The following is a 16,736-nucleotide window of genomic DNA, read 5'->3' on the forward strand; positions in this document are numbered from 1 at the left end:
AGAGAGAGAGAGAGAGAGAGAGAGAGAGAGAGAATGCAAATACCCTTCAGTTAAAAAGTAGTTCAGTTATGGTCAGAGCAACATCACACTACTGGCAGGTTCATGTGATTTTGTTGTTAATGTTCGTCAGTTGTATACAGGAATACAATCGTGCCTCACAATCCCAAGAGCCGGACATTTTTCGATGTTCAGTACCATCTATATAGCCTTTCAAAGTGATCCACAAAACCTGGAGGATTTTTTTCAAGGTACATGAATGTGTGTTTTGGTTTGATCCCTGCTAATACACAATGCATGACATGTCATTAAAAACAAATGATAACAATCAAATTTGCTTTCTTACCATTTCAGAAAGGGCAGTCACAGATTTTGTTATGAATTTCAATCTGTATTATAGTCGAAAATTACTCGTGTGCTTTTCAATCAATTAACTTACAGTCCACAGTAATATATACAGCACCAGAAATGTTTAAGGGGGAAGAAGAAACATCAGCAGTAGATGTTTATGCCTTAGGTATAACTATGTGGCAGATAGAGCAACGTGAAATACCATATAGTATGTATCACACTGCTGAAGAATTAATACTACAGGTTTGTGCATCACCTACAGCTGAGAATTGTTACAATTTTGTTACATTAAATGAGTTATTAAGTTGGTGGTATCTTTCAGGTAAGTGCCGGCCTGAGACCAAAGCTGAGCACTAGCAATGACGCCTACACTGCCTTATACAGAGAATGTTGGAAGGATGATCCTTTGTGTAGACCTAACATGCTGCTGATTACTCACAAATTATCTGAAATGGCTGATGAACACATGAAGTCTCAGAGAAAATACTATGATCAGAAATGCTTAGGGGAAATTTGTTTTTATTCTTCACTTAAATGATGATTATTAGGATAATGTACAGCTCTTCTTATGTAGCCTATGTATGTGTATGTTTGTTTAAGCTTCACATTTTCTATTATATCGCATAGTTTTATTAAATGACATGCAATGAAAACAATTATGTATATTTAACTTTCTTATAATGTGCCACACAAGACTCTGTCACTTAACATTTTGAAAGCAAATTTTATGTCCAATCAACGTCACTTGTGTGCAGAATACATTAATTAAAAATAAGCAGAATCTTCTCTTATTAAAGGGCACCCCTTTCAAACTTAGCCTTCACAATAAGAAAAATAAAGTGCAGTGTATTTGGTGAGGATAAGAGTCAGCACCTTTTCTATAACACATTTCACTGTAAAGAGAATTTTTTCTGGAAACATTTGACTCACCTGCCTTACAAACCTCTTATGTTCATAAAGGGAAAATATTCAGATTAAAATGGGGATTGTCCTGGAATGAGTTGCCTTTCATCAAAATAACTGATCAGCCAAAATTGTGGAGCAAAATGCGTCATAAAATGTTGCGTTTAATTGCTTAAGTTGTACTCAAGAATAAATTTGGTGCATTTGTTGGTCCACTAGTTTGGACTTGCTACTGTACTACATTGCCTGAACAGCAGAAGGAAAAGAAGTTACTGTCTAGTCATCACTTAACTGTTTCAGAACACAGATATATATTTTTTTCTTTTCATATACAGCCATGAAGTTTAACGAAATTACCAATAATGGATAATGTACTGTATTACACTAACTACAATCAAACTATGCAGATCAAATGCACAACATCACCGGGAAAAAATTAAACTTTAAAGATTACATACAGGAAGTAACACAGAAAAATAAATTTAGCTTAAGCATAATGGACTCTTAGGCCTAATGAAGAATTCTACAGTACAGTACAGTAACCAAAACACTGCCAGCGCAGTTCTGGCATTCCACAAGGCTGACGGTGCCATGTCTGCAGTATTTATGGTGCAACCGATGAGTCAAAAGTGTTCTAATAAACCGAAACTCTCGTAACTTAGCCGAGTAAATTCCACTATTCTGCCTTTGAAATGCAACACCTGTTTTCGCCATTATTTCTATTGTGGCAAGTTGTATTAACTACATAGCGACAAACTGACTGTACTATTATTTTCCCTATTCTCAATTACTCTCGCCGTAATGTACATTCTTCGGCAAACAGTTTTGAGTAAGAAAATAGTTGTCTTAATATGATACCAATGCGCATGACACAAACGGCGGCAAATAAATGCAAGCAAGATTTACAGTCGTGAAGAGCAAAAGATGTAAGATCGGCCGATTATCAAGTCAATCTTATCTGTCAATCCGTTTCGGCGTTTTCGAGTAATAACGGATTTGTTGTCAACAACGCCGACATGTTTCAAACCCCACACATACGTCTCACTTCGAACCAATGGAAACGCGTCAAAACTTCCAGAGCGTTGGCCAATAGAAGTGTACACCGATGCTTCAGTGTAGTATCTTTGCAGTTGAAGCTAACATGGCGGTTGTGTAGTGTGTGCGGTGGTGATTGTGGTGTGATGTTTTCATGTAAACTGCTGGTTTATGAGAGAACTGTTGAGGTATTGAAGAGGAAATGTAATGGATGTTGTACAGTGGTGCGCTCCGAAGGAATAACTCCGTTGTAAAGTACGTAAAATTATTGTAAATATTGTTTATCACAGACTCATGTTTTGACAGGCACGCTGCGAGCCGTATACGGGTTGCGTTTACGCGCTTTTCATTTCACTTTATCAACACACTTTCGTCATTATTATAACTAACGTAATTTAAGGCTGACGGAAGGTGGCGCTCTGTACTCATTTCCTGAAAAATTTCTTTTATAACGCATCAAAACTTTGTTTTTCTTTAAATTTTTGACATACTGTTGACAAGATTTGTACTTAGGAACTTTCTTATGCTAAGCTACAGTAATATAGACGCTGTTCGTGTAACATTCATATACACAGTTGGTAAATCAATGTGTTGATAAAAATGTAAACAAATGCGCGTGGAGTATGCAATGTTTTATTGTGCAAATGCTCGGGGCTCTTATCGCCGTACTCGAATTATATATCAGTGTATAGCTCTATAATTAATACCGAAACATAAGCTTCCTATTGCCGTTGAGCGGTGGAGAGTGAAAATTAGTCATTACGATTTCTTGAGTTCAATGCGTAGTCATCTATTGTTCCACAGCAGGTGGTGTGGGAAGTGTGTGTTTTTAGGTCTATATCCGAAGCTACCCGTAAGAACATTAGTGAACATTTCGTTTATCGTAATGTAGGCTGATAGAACAATTCTTGGTGTTCACAACAAACTTACAGCACTAGTTGTACGAATCGCATTAAAGTTGTGTTCGTTATAATTTAACGTGACCTTTCAGTTTACTAACTCTTGGAATATTTTGTCGGGAACAAAATATACTCAGGCTGGAAATATCTGGGTGAATAGGTTTTCTAATTACACATTAACGACAATGATGGAAACACGGTATACCACTATGAAACACTTTGAGATAGAAACTTGCGTTCTGTTAAGTGCTGGTTAATGTATGGTAATAAACCATGAGACCTAGCTAACACCATGTTATCGGCTAAAAAGAAGTGCTTTCATAAAGTATATTGATTAGTGTCATATCAAAGTACAACAATATTTGGCGAAAGCAGTTCTAAAACGTCTCGGTAACATGACTGACGTTGCACACATGAAATAAGTCATTTGCCGATTATGTTCGCCACACACAGTTCATTTTTCATTTACCCTTCCGTCGTCGAGCATAGGATAAAAGTGGTAAATGACTGGAGACTGCTAGACTCCTTTGCACGTGCCCTGAGGGAAACCATAGCAAGTAAGATTCGTACAAATCGAATAAGGTAAGGTATTGCTCGACACTACGTGAACGCTCTGTGCTTGTCACATGCTGCCGTTTGATGAAAGGTTTTAATTCTTTCCGTCAATTATAAACCTATTCTTTGGCATAGTAATTTTGTTTTTAACACGAATGACGATCTGCGTTTTAAAACACAATACAGTAAGCTTTCAGAGGGACCATGTACCTCTCTCTTGCCTTTGGTTCATTGTCTTCGTTCTAAGGAATTAAGCAGTTGAAGCGAATGAAATACTAGTAAATGGCTGCTTGTCATTTATGATAGCTGTGAAATGGTTCGCTGAACTTCTGGATCTTAATCGTAACTTCAGAGTTGTCACAGATGGTGCAGTTATTTATAATCTACTGTGTGTAAAAAGATGCAGTAGAAACTAAAGAAGGCTACGTGGACCAAGTTTTCTACGGAAGTAGACAAATGCTCCCTACCAGCAGAAACTACAGAATTCTCGGGAGCCATAAGCGAAGATCTAGGTGCGAGAAGGGGATAGCTTAATTTTTTACCCGTAACTTATACCAGCCCCTGTAGTTTTGAATCTTATCCCCAGATACTGGTGGAGATATTTCTATTTTGCGCTGAACATACACCGTCCAGGCACATAAAACAACCGTCTACGTTCGACTTCGCCTTCAGTTCGGACGATCAAAAAGTGTATATCAAGTGTCTAACGAAAGGAATACATCCATAGTTAGTCCCAGAGGCCCTTTTAATGTGTTTGCGTCAAATTTAGTTTTCCCAGTTTCACTTCAGTACAGTCTCATTATGCGATGTCCTCGCCTCTTAGAATATAGGGTGTGCGGTAAACTGCTCCCAGAAAAGTTCGAAGAAAGGTCAACCAATCTCCTGTTGGAACTCGACAACTTTACCGGCAGGTAGAAGAGACTACGGATCATGAGTGGAACTGGAGATGCTCGAACATGAACTATAAATGCCAAAATGTTTGCATCAGAAGTGATAATTTTTTTCTGTATGACGCAATCACATTTTTTACTCGTGATCAGATCTTACAACCAATGCAAATTTAAAAACCATCTTAAAAATATAGGATATGGAAATCGTGTCTCCTTCTTGACAAAGCATACTCTAAAGTAAACATAAAAATCGCCATGCGAATAGATCATTATATGCCACATGCAATATACGGCGGATACGTTGTCATTCTGCATAAAGGCCAGGAGCACGACCGTATGTTAGTGATACAAAACAATTTTCCTTATAATTTTGCGTGTCATTGTCAGTATCGCTAAGTTATTAGCGAACATTTTAAAATCGTGTATTAAGTACTATGCGCGTAAAAAGGATGGAGTATTCACCATAAAATAGCTTACCTAATACAAAACAAAATTTCAGCACGTTGACGCGCGAGACTACTGCCGCACAGCAGATTCACGCCTGACGCGGTATGACCGTCGGCAGCCACACGCTCAAGTATATTTGTCACCGCTGTGCACTAATTTGTGCTTCATAATTGAGATGGCGAGGGGATTCGTAAAATCTTGTTGAGTTCAGATAAACATTAGGCCACTGGGTAATACGACTCTATCTTCAGAAATTGGGAAACCCTATGCTACCCTCGTTGTGTTGAGATATATACAAATGCGTCTGGCGTATTCAAGAAGCGGTTGCAAGGTCATTCATATAATTGGCATTGAGATACTTAGAAAGATGTGACCAACATTCTCCCGTAGGTGCGGGGGAGGGGGGGGTGGTGTGCCCTGTTATTAGTAAGACAAGTTCATGTGGGGCAGTATCATATTTCGAACAATTGTTGGTTATTCGTGTGCTTTGTGCTCCCGTGTACGAAGTACGAGTAATAATAAAAGTAACGTGTGGAGAAAACATCGGCATTTCAGGAGCTTCTAATAGCTATTACTGAAGAGTTACCTTTAAGTAATGATGAAACATTGTTTATTGTTTTATCAAAAAGGATTCACTTTCCCAGTGTTTCACAAGTACGGTTTTTATCACCTGATGATGGTGTTAGAGTGGAAAACAGGTTCATTACAAATAGTTGCAGAATAACAAAGTGTTTCAATTTTTATTATGTAATTGTCATGTTCTGTGAAGCACCGACGGAAAATTTAGTTAAATTTACAGTTTTGACAATGTCTTGATATTCCTAAGTAAAAAAAAAAAAGTATTGATGATTCTACGTGTTTCTTAAAGAAACATAAGTCAAAAGGTGGCAGAAATGAAAAATCATTTATGCACTGAATATTGACAGTGTGGAGATTATTTTATAACTGTGCCCAGGAATAAATGAGATTTTCAAGAAACGATTGCAACCAGTAGCCTTTGTGGCGGTCCAATTTTTGTTTTACCATTACAGGTTTCAAGTCGTTTAGGGACTCATCACCAAATGGTACACATTCAGTTCTTGATTGTTTATGGCATTATGGGGATCGTTTGTGTAGTTTCTCGCATCCTGGCGTTTAATCCTGGTGCACATATTAATGTCACACAAATTTTGCCACAGGTAACAACTCCCACGTACTTCACGTGAGACTTTTTAAATAATAAAAAGACGGCTTTAAAGCTGAAAAATTTCACCAACAGGTGACAGTATAAAACTTTCGAAGCAGCTGCACGCTTTTTTGCATACTGTGTGTGAGACGGCGAACATTGACCAGACAAAAGCCGTAAATGCCTATTGTAACAAATACTGAAGCTCAGCGTTGTCAAACTGGCACACGCTAATTTTACGAGTGTAGCTCATAGTGAAATTGTACGGACGGAAATTTGAATGTGGCGCCATGTAGTCCCGTCGCTCTGTTCTCGTGTTAAAAGTGGAAACGCACCAGTCTTGTTACCCAGTGAAATCACACACACACACACACACACACACACACACACACAGTGCGCGCTGCTTGGAGAAGCGTGTTTCGATCGATAAATACAAAACATTTCGTGAAGTAGTGCATAAGCCCGACATAACGAACAGCATTGTCTGCGCAAGAGGAATTATATGCGCATGAAATTCTAAAACTGATAGTTCGTCCCATTGACTGCGTAGTGGTTTAGGATCAGTCACCCTGTTTAGCAGCAAAATCAACTATCAACTGTTCAGCAAATTCTTGACTTAACACCAAAGCTTACAAACTCTTCAGGTTGGCAAATGTAAATATGTACGCGTAACGTAACAGTACTATGTAGTAAGCAATGACAATACTATGAGTCTTAACGTGACTGAAATACATGGCAGTAAAAATTAGTGGAGATATTTATTGAAGGTATCAAATAGGTTCATCTGTAGGTAGAGCTAATGGAATGTTTAGATTCTTTGCCATGAACCGTGAAGCTGCAGTTATTTTTGCGCAAGATATTACTTAAAAAATAGTTTTGGGGCTTGTACTTAAAGCATTGCTTGAATATTGAGCAGTTAATCAGATCTGTTTGCTACGTCATGTGCGTTGAGTCAACTGAAACACGGAAAAGTGACTTCTCCCCATACATGATGTCACGATTGTAGCACAATAGCATTGCGCAAGTGGCAGTATCTTTGTTATTAAGCTGCCTTTTCATTTACTACGTAGTACATAGGTAGGTCGTGATTCCAGACTTCCTCGGTGAATTTCGCTAACGAATTACTCGTCGATAAATATCGATCCATTTACTCGCCTGATAGGTAACTCATAAGTAGAGACTGTTGTTACCGAGTACCTTTTCCAGTTAGACTTACAGCAACAGTTATTTTTGTAACTGTCACCGACGAGCTTTTCCGATTTTAGCAACAGCACGCGTATGTACACTCTTTTGAATGGGATAACATCACGTTAGTCGTAAAATGAAAGAAAACAGTATTCACTCTAATATTGCTTTATTGTGGCCAGAGAAATTATTTGTCAATTCACAGTTATCAGAAACTGTATGAAAAGCTTTTAAGGGTGTCACAGAGTAGGTTGTGCTGAGAAATAATTGTTACGAAAAATATTCTATACGGTGCGCCGTTTTCGAGTTAATTAGCATTGAAGTTAGCCAATCAGGCCGTTGCGCGCGCAGATTCGAGCGCCCCACCAGATACAGCTAGTTGTTCTCGTAGGTAGATGAGAGCGCACGATACTGCTTAGCCTGTGACTCGAGTTCGGTCCCAAACTACTGCCCCAGATCCAATTTTTGTACTGCTCTCTTTCTCGGCTTTAGGAAACCAACATGTTTGACAACACCGTCCCTGGCAGGCCGCGTGAATTTGCGCGCTCAACCGTCTGATTGGATAACTTAAATGCTAATTAACTCGGAAACGGCGCATCGTATCAATTTTTTTTTAACAACTATTTTTCAGCACAACCTACCCTGCAATAGACCGCCCGGCTACCCGTGCGGTCTAACGCACTGCTTCCCGAACGGGAGGCGTGCCTGATCCCGGCACAAATCCACCCTGCGAATTAGTGTCAAGGTCCGGTGTGTCGTCCAGCCTGTGGATGGTTTTTAAAGCGGTTTTCCACCTACCCTCAGTTACAATGTGTCGGCGATTGCTGCGCAAACGCAGTTTCCACGTACACATACACCATAATTATTGTACCACGCAAACATTTGGAGCTACACTCGTCTCGTATTTGACGTTCCCGGGGGGAGGGAGAGTGTCCACTGGGGGCCGAACCGCACAATAACCCTGGGTTCGGTGTAGGGCGGCGGTGGGGTGGGTGGACTGCTGTGGCCTGTTGTGGGGGTTGTCAATCACTGAGGAGGGCTACGGCGGGCCGAAGCCTCTCTGCTGTTTCTAAGTCCCTGATCTAATGACATACATACTTACATACATACATACCCTGCAATACCCTTACAAGCTTTTTTTCATACGCCCCGATTAAATCCTGAAGATAAAGAACCATTAAACTTTCACTAAATCCTTACGATCTTTAGGGATAGTATGCACCACTCGCAACACGATGTTATCCAGTGGTCGTACAAACATTTTCGAATCACACGTAACTATAACGAATGATAGCGAGACAGTAAAGGAAAGGAACTGCGGCTACGTGAGGTCTCCGTTACCGCGTCCAAAATTTGTGTAGGGCAATTGACGGGCTTTATGACCCAACATTTCGCTTTCACGCACAGCTGCAGCGACTTTTCCGAGTTGTATGAAAGAGCGCGCGCGCAGTGCGTTTGCCAGACTGTAGTCCGCTGAGGAAGAGGCACCGCTTTTTCTCCCTTATTTCCATCCATTCCGTTAGGAGTAGCGAGAGGTTGGGGCTATATTTTTCATCGTAATGTGTTTACGCCTGTGACGAGTGGGTGGAGGGGAGGGGGGGTCTCGGTTGCGTCAAGCATGGAATGAACGCGAGCCTCGGCGGACATCGACGCACTGTGTGTTCACTCTGTCCCCACGCGTTCGGCCGAGTTATCGATATCGTCTCAGAATTTTGTTTCTGGCTAGCTGGCAGCACTGTCGTGCTTCCACTGGATCGCAGATGTTTTTGTCATTCATGAATGACTTGGCTACAACTTTGGCTAGCCTTTTACTTTTTATCGTGAAACTGACTGTCGCGTGTCACTAATGTTTGAGTTCATAATGTCTTTTTAACACCAGTCCCAGTAGACAGACGTTACTGCTTGGATGGCATTCCAACAAACTGATCGCAGATTTGTTTACATTTTGAGCGTTCTTAAGGCTTGTTCAGTTGAGGAATTGCTATTTTACGTATAAACTGCATATGGTTGCGTGTACTCAAATGAGTCCAAACATTATGAACAAATGCTTAACAGCATGTTAATGCACCTTCGGGAAGCAGTTCGAGGTGTGTGAGAAAAGTAATGACACTGACAATACTGCGGGGGATCCGGCAACGCTGTGTTGTTCTACTATTGTAGATCGGTGTGTTCTTCCCTTCCACATGCTCCATCCGAGTTTGAGCTCCGTACAGCCATCACGTGATTTTTGAGAGCGCCCTCAGCAAAGTTGTGTTTTTGCTGGGTGTTGCGAAAATGGAACAGCGGAATTTAACGCAATACTTTATGGCATAATGTTGCTCTAAATTTCGGGAATCCGCGAGTGTGAATAGTTGAAACAGGACTGTTAGGGAACATTCCTTTATCAACAGCACAAATTATTCGCTGGCCCAAATAATTTTTGGAAGAACGAGAACAGGTCGAAGATAAGGCTAGCTTAGAGTGACCTTCAGCTTCAAAAACCGACGAAAATGTCGAACGTGTGCATGCTCTTGTGAGATAGTTCCTCCTACGAAGATATCCTTGAAACTCTCAGGAAAAGGGTGAAATGAGTGACATTGGACATGTCAGTCAAGTGGATTCTGCATCAGGACATCGCCCCATGTCACACGTCCACTTCCATCACGGAATTTTTGACCTCGGAAGCCATCCCGTTTTCCCATAGGCTCCCTATTCACCTGATTTGAGTGCTTCTGACTTTTCTCTTTTCTAGAAATTGAGAAATGTCTTAAAAACACGTAATTTTGGGAGTCTGCAGGACTTTCAAAAGAATTTGACCGCCATCTTAAAAGCCGTATCCGTTGAAACATTTCAGCGCTTCTATCAAGACTGGGAACGACTCCGCCGGTATATAGATGCCGATGGGAACTACTTTGAACGGGACAATATGTTGTTCGAAAAAAAGATAAAAAATAAGTCATTACTTCTCTCACACCTCGTACAGCACCTGCTCTGCGTGACATGGATTCGTCCTTGGTATGTTCCCGGAGGTATGTAGTACCATATATCTACCCACAGGCCACGTAATTCCTGTACAGTTATGGGCCGTTGATTTGTAGGCGCGGAGGTGGCGCCCCGATTGGGTTGTATCGGGTTCGAAGATTTTATGACGAAGACAACGTAAGCTCATGATCACGCTCATAGAACCACTGCTATACTATAATGGTCATGTCACACGGACAGTTACCCTGCTGGAAAATACCATCACCGTCGAAAACACGAAGCCTGAAGGGATGCAGGTAGTCCGCAATAATGTTCACGTAGTACACAGTCGTTAAGGTGCCTTAGATTACTACCAAAGGTCACATGGAAGCTCAGTTGAATCCCTCCTAGTATAATACTGCCCCCCCCCCTCCCTCCCTCCTCCCACGCACCTACCCACCGGCTTGCGTTTGTAGCGCCGTGTGTGTTTCGAGCAGCCGATCGCATCGACCTCTTGCAACAATAAGCGTGATTCATGTCGTCATGAAAAAAAGTTCCCTTGATCCATGGTCTAATCTCGATGATTCTGTGCCCGCTGCAGTCATAATTGCATAGAGAGGAATGTCCATGCAGTGAACACTGAGATGCGCATAACAGGGTTTTTGACTTGGTACGGCAGAAGCAGTGCTGGTAAGCGCTCTGCAGACGTTGAGTGTTATTAATGAAGACAACAGTTTTGCCTTCCACGGTACAAAGCATACTTACTGTGCATGTATATGTTGTCTTCGGTTGCTGCACGGTATAACTTAATACTAAATAAAATGGCTCTGAGCACTATGGGACTCAACTGCTGAGGTCATTAGTCCCCTAGAACTTAGAACTAGTTAAACCTAACTAACCTAAGGACATCACAAACATCCATGCCCGAGGCAGGATTCGAACCTGCGACCGTAGCGGTCTTGCGGTTCCAGACTGCAGCGCCTTTAACCGCACGGCCACTTCGGCCGGCTAACTTAATACTGATAGTTTTCTATGGTGAATAGTATGAGTAAGTCCAGCGCAAAAGAAATTAATATGACATTGTGGTAATGAAAATTACATGGGTGGCAGTCTGTGGATCTCTTGACATAGTGTCTTCCACTGAAAAAAAATTAATAATAATTGTCTCTAGAGTCCGACACTTGGGAGACGCCGCTAATGATGTGTAATTGTGTTCCAGTGAATAGTATGTCTGGCGCTTTTATTTCTGATCTCTCAACACTTTCCCCACATGTGCGCAATGCAGCGGCGTAATCATACTCTTGATGACATACGCACCAATGACAGTGTATGTGTAGTTATTCGGGGCACCATGTACCACATAGCACCATCCATTCTGCTGAGCTACGAAGTAAAAGTAAACATTCGGTTCGGCAGCGGAGTATTTATACAAGGGCAAGGTGTCAGATTCTCGGCCTCACACAAAGTTAGCGTTGATGTCAATGAATTTCGTCTTTGTTATGTTGATACATATTGTACAATGGTCAGTGCAGTACAGTGTCTACTTGGACTGCAGACAAGCTTCATTTATGAGGCTTTTTTTAATGTAGTCGTTCACATGGTTCAAAAATGGTTCAAATGGCTCTGAGCACTATGGGACTCAACTGCTGAGGTCATTAGTCCCCTAGAACTTAGAACTAGTTAAACCTAACTAACCTAAGGACATCACAAACATCCATGCCCAAGGCAGGTTTCGAACCTGCGACCGTAGCGGTCTTGCGGTTCCAGACTGCAGCGCCTTTAACCGCACGGCCACTTCGGCCGGCTCGTTCACATGGATAAACTGGAATAAGGTGATGTCATAGTCTGAGTGCAGACGTGGCTGTACGTCTCATGAAAGTGACAAGTGCGGTACATTCCAAAAATGGCAGCTACTTGTGGAAATAAGTCACTAGGCTTGGATCCACAGGCCTATAAATCTCTTGGAAGAAGACATTTTCCTGTGTGAGACTGGTTTTTATTTGAAGTAGACATCTTTTCGTTTTTTATTATTATTTTTTTTTTACGCTTAGCTGATTTCGGCCCTTGAGCATAACAAAATGTAAAAGCAGAGTCGTATAATATGAGAAATTAAGTAAAAAATACAGTAAATGTAAAACTACGCGTTTCAGTTACCTAAATATCAGAATTGTTATGTGTACAGCGCGTATTTTTGCACAAAGCAATCAGAATATGCACTTTCCACATTGCACGGAAGTGTATGGGTTTAACCTAATGTGGTACGCCTAATGCCTTCTATGATAGCCGGCCGCTGTGGCCGAGCGGTTCTAGGCGCTTCCGTCCGGAACCGCGCGACTGCTACGGTCGCAGGTTCGAATCCTGCCTCGGGTATGGATGTGTGTGATGTCCTTAGGTTGGTTAGGTTTACGTAGTTCTAAGTCTAGGGGACTGATGACCTCAGATGTTAAGTCCCATAGTGCTTAGAGCCATTTGAACATTCTATGATAAAGAACGCAGTTAATGGCCAATGTACCACATTTGGTGAGATTATGAATGATACTACAGAAACAGCACTGTAGTAAATTACTAGATATGCGGTAATCTTTATTCGCTCAAGGACCTTTTTAAAAAAACTCACTATAAAGTTGACATCCCAGAGAAAAAGATTGGTCCGAACTTCTCGCAATTTCATTGCGTGTTTCGGATGATCGTTCGGGCCTCAAAAATTCATGAGGCCAGCTGTCCACCGGTTGCTGCCGTTTCGTGGGCATGGCTTCACAACTAGGTTATTGCGAAGTTGCGCTCTATTCGACTATCCCTATCCTGATGGGGCCTTATTATCAGATTTTTTTCTGCCCATTCGTACGGATTTGAAGTCTATAAATTGTGATTCCATTTGACGACCCCGAGAAAAACCGTAAGTACAGGTACTTCTATTGGTTCAGTACTGTACAGGTTATGCTATATTAGGCGGCTGCTTCAGAATCTGGAGTCGAAAGGGAAAATACCTGTTCTCCATCACGAAATTGCGAGGGCAATTCAGCTGTATGGGGCATTGTTGGTGGCCCTAATGTGTTTTCTGTTCTTTCTGAAGGCATGCTTCAAGCAAGTGAAAATGAAAATGTTCTCCAACTTGTTTGGTTTTTATATTAGCTGAAAGACGTAGATGCTCGCTGTGCCACAAAACGTGAAAACCGTGTGTATTACTGCGTCGGATAATCAGAATGCTTGGCACGTGGCGCAGTTCTCCCGCCTGGAATGACGGGGGAATTTGTTGTGCGCGGAATATATTGCTACCCCCTGTCGCGGTAATTTCCTGCTTGGAATGAACCTAATTTGTAGGCATTTAGAACCCGGGGCTATGACTGTCCATCCTCTCGCCACAGGTTACATCCAGTTGCCTTGAAGTGAGCCAGGCAAGCCTAAGTTGTAACGCTGACGGACTGAAAATGAGATGGCGTTGTCTCTCGGCCAGTTGGTATTTCGTTTGTTTCAGAATCTGGCGGACAACAAAGAATCCGAATGCAGTTAGGAATGCCTTTTTCCCTATAAATTCCTTTGGGAGAACTGCTGGCCTGCCAGACATCACGAGCGTTATTATGGTTATTTAGTTTTTTATATCCTTCCTATTTCTGCACCAATCTGTAACAAATAATGAAATCCCAACTGTTCAAGAAACACATCATCGCGCTTGCCCGTCTTCGCTACACTCAGTGGTAGACGATTTTGTCTAAGTGAAGTAAGTCCCCTTTAGTCTGAAATTTTATCAGGCGGGAAAGAGTACCTCCAGCTTTTAAAGTAAAATTCGTATGGTATGAATAGCTGGGAGTGTCGTCGTCGTCGTCGTCGTCGTCGTTGTCCCCGCCAGATCAGGTGCAGCGCCTAATTGGAAAGGTATTTCGTATCATTAGCGCCCGCAAGCACCTTTCCGTCGCAGCGTGTGTGCGTGTGCGCCTTAGAGATACCCAGTCCCCGCGCATAGTCTATTCCTCTCGAATAACACCATACTTTTGAACTATGAGCTCAAGATTCTCTTCATCTCAGTGTACGAACAGTTATAGCGTTCAATATTGTTGCAGAATTTGCCCTCTTTTCCTTAGTTGTACCATGATCTACTGGTACTATTTGATCTGTTTCGGTAGGTGTCATAATCCTGAAACTCTTGGGCCATTTTTACCAGTCTTTGTCTCCCGACGCATTTGATAGGGACGATATCTTACGAGGCGGAGCTCTGCTTCGGATACGTTACGGGTGCGAAAAGAGATCTGCTGTCTCATTTTCAAAGGAACCATGTCGAAGTTCCCTTTAATCGATGTAGGAAAGTCATAAGTCTAGATTCTCGGATGGGAGACAAGAACTGCTATCGCCTCCGAATGCGAATCCCAACCCTTAACCACTGCGCTCAGTTGATAGTCACAGCGTTTCCAGTTGTATCTTGTCTGATGAGATATTGGCTGACTCGATGAGACCAATACTTTTCTTCTGTGATTTAGTAACTATACGTATTCTAATCAATCATATGGTCGACAAACTTAATACAATAGCGCCGGCCGGTGTGGCCGTGCGGTTCTAAGCGCGTCAGTTTGGAACCGTGTGGCCGCTACGGTCGCAGGTTCGAATCCTGCCTCGGGCATGGTTGTGTGTGATGTCCTTAGGTTAGTTAGGTTTAAGTAGTTCTAAGTTCTAGGGGACTGATGACCTCAGTAGTTAAGTCCCATAGTGCTCAGAGCCATTTTTGAACTTAATACAATGGTCTAGCGGGCACAACCCAGTACAGTGGAAAATACTTAGACTCTAGAGAAGCCAGTCTCACTGTACCTCAGCAGTAGCACGATACTGGATAGGCCTGAAAATGTTTAACAGACTTCATTTGTAGTGCGTCTTGCGTCAGGCTAAACCCTCAACAGAATTCGGCGCATGGCTTCGAACACAATCGTGTCTGAACTCGTACTCCGCTAACTGCCATTTTCTCGCTTAGTGAAGTTATTAAATAATTCACCAAGACTAAATTGCTGCACCCTGGAGAACCAGCGAATCAGCCCTTAAGCAGTGAGCTACCTGGTTTTTGTGGCCGTAGAAATATCGCGGCCGTTTTGGGGGGCGGGGAGGGGGGCGGCGGGCGGAGGGTTGGAAGAAACTACGTTAAGTGCATTGGTGATATGCAGCAAACTTTTAGTAGCCTGACTGTTAGTCAATAGCACCAATGCGTTAGTTGCTAGTAAACCATCTAGTTGAATACATTACACAGGGTCACTTCTCCTGCAGTCAGTATTAATGGTATGACATGTCGCACAAACAAGACCATACACACCGCACTTGAAATGTAACTTGCCCCGCCCATCTTCTTTTCCGTCCTTGGCACCTTGTGCGGCTAGCTCTCGTAGATGCTGCAGGCAACGAGTGGTCAGGAAAATTGTAACGAAATGCACGCTCAGCTTAGGTATCGATATGTCTTCAAAAATATATAAAAGTAAGTAAATGTTTCAGATAATTATATCAGTCAATTTGTGTCTTCGTACGTGAAGTAAATAACCTATAAATTACAAAACGTGTCTCCGTCTGGATTATAATAATAAAGTTGAATGGAATTGTTGGCTGGAAGACGCTGAGCAATAGGTTCATATGCTTAATTGGCGAAATATTCTTTTTTCGCGCATAGCGGCATCTTAACTTCGGAAAAGTGAGTGTTGTTCACTTCAGGTGACAATAATGTGTGTGTGCTTGCTTCCTTGATGATGACGATGCGACAGAGAAGCGAGCGCGTAAAATCTGATGCCGGCACATAGGCTGTTCCTAATGAACAACAGTGTTAAATGCCCTCACCCCGTGAGATACGGCAGGGAGGTTGATAATTTAATCTAGGAAATTGGCGCAAAGTCAGGTGATACTGAGCAGCCCTTTCATTGATAGACAAATACTGGGATCGGAAATTTCTCCCACCTAAAGGATTCAAAGCGGCTTCCTCATAGTTTACAGCCACCGCACAAGCTGATGTTAGCTGCCACAATGCAGAATTGCGTTCTCCGCCTGTGGCTGTTCACAGAAGGCAAACATTATTTCTAGCTTTTGGCAAGCAACGTTGTAGCGAAGCCTAGGAATACACAATTTGTAGTTGTTTCAGAAGTCTTTTCGCAGGTAGCAGAAGTCATCAGATTTGAATATAATGGAAACGTAACCGTCGCTCCCATTTCACTGCTTCGTGTTAGGAAACAGGCACAGATGCGCGCAAATTAAATTGTGGAGAAAGAACGGAATGGAGAACGCGTAGAGGGTTTTGTTTTCTCTCGATGGCGTCGGCATTAATTTACATGTATAACAGGACAAATTAATGAAGCATTTCAGTTCGGACAGTCGCGCAATTACACGCGCCGGGTTAAATAATTGCTTGTA

General features: G+C 42.1%; 2 protein-coding genes across 2 annotated transcripts in view; both read left to right on the top strand.

The window, feature by feature from the left end:
* The window catches only part of LOC126188533 (serine/threonine-protein kinase mos), a 116,251-nt gene extending 115,365 nt beyond the window's left edge, over window positions 1-886 (top strand). Inside the window, exons 5-6 of the mRNA XM_049930134.1 lie at window positions 439-591; window positions 671-886. Of these exons, the coding sequence (XP_049786091.1) occupies window positions 439-591; window positions 671-886 (369 nt within the window). The remainder of the gene's footprint in view (window positions 1-438; window positions 592-670) is intronic.
* Window positions 887-2,392: 1,506 nt separating this feature from the next.
* Window positions 2,393-16,736, top strand: part of LOC126188056 (kalirin) — a 2,181,516-nt gene continuing 2,167,172 nt past the window's right edge. Inside the window, exon 1 of the mRNA XM_049929493.1 lies at window positions 2,393-2,541. The gene's annotated coding sequence lies outside the window, so the exon portion shown is untranslated. The remainder of the gene's footprint in view (window positions 2,542-16,736) is intronic.

This window comes from Schistocerca cancellata, chromosome 5 (genome assembly GCF_023864275.1).
Source record: "Schistocerca cancellata isolate TAMUIC-IGC-003103 chromosome 5, iqSchCanc2.1, whole genome shotgun sequence".
NCBI classification, from domain to species: domain Eukaryota; kingdom Metazoa; phylum Arthropoda; class Insecta; order Orthoptera; family Acrididae; genus Schistocerca; species Schistocerca cancellata.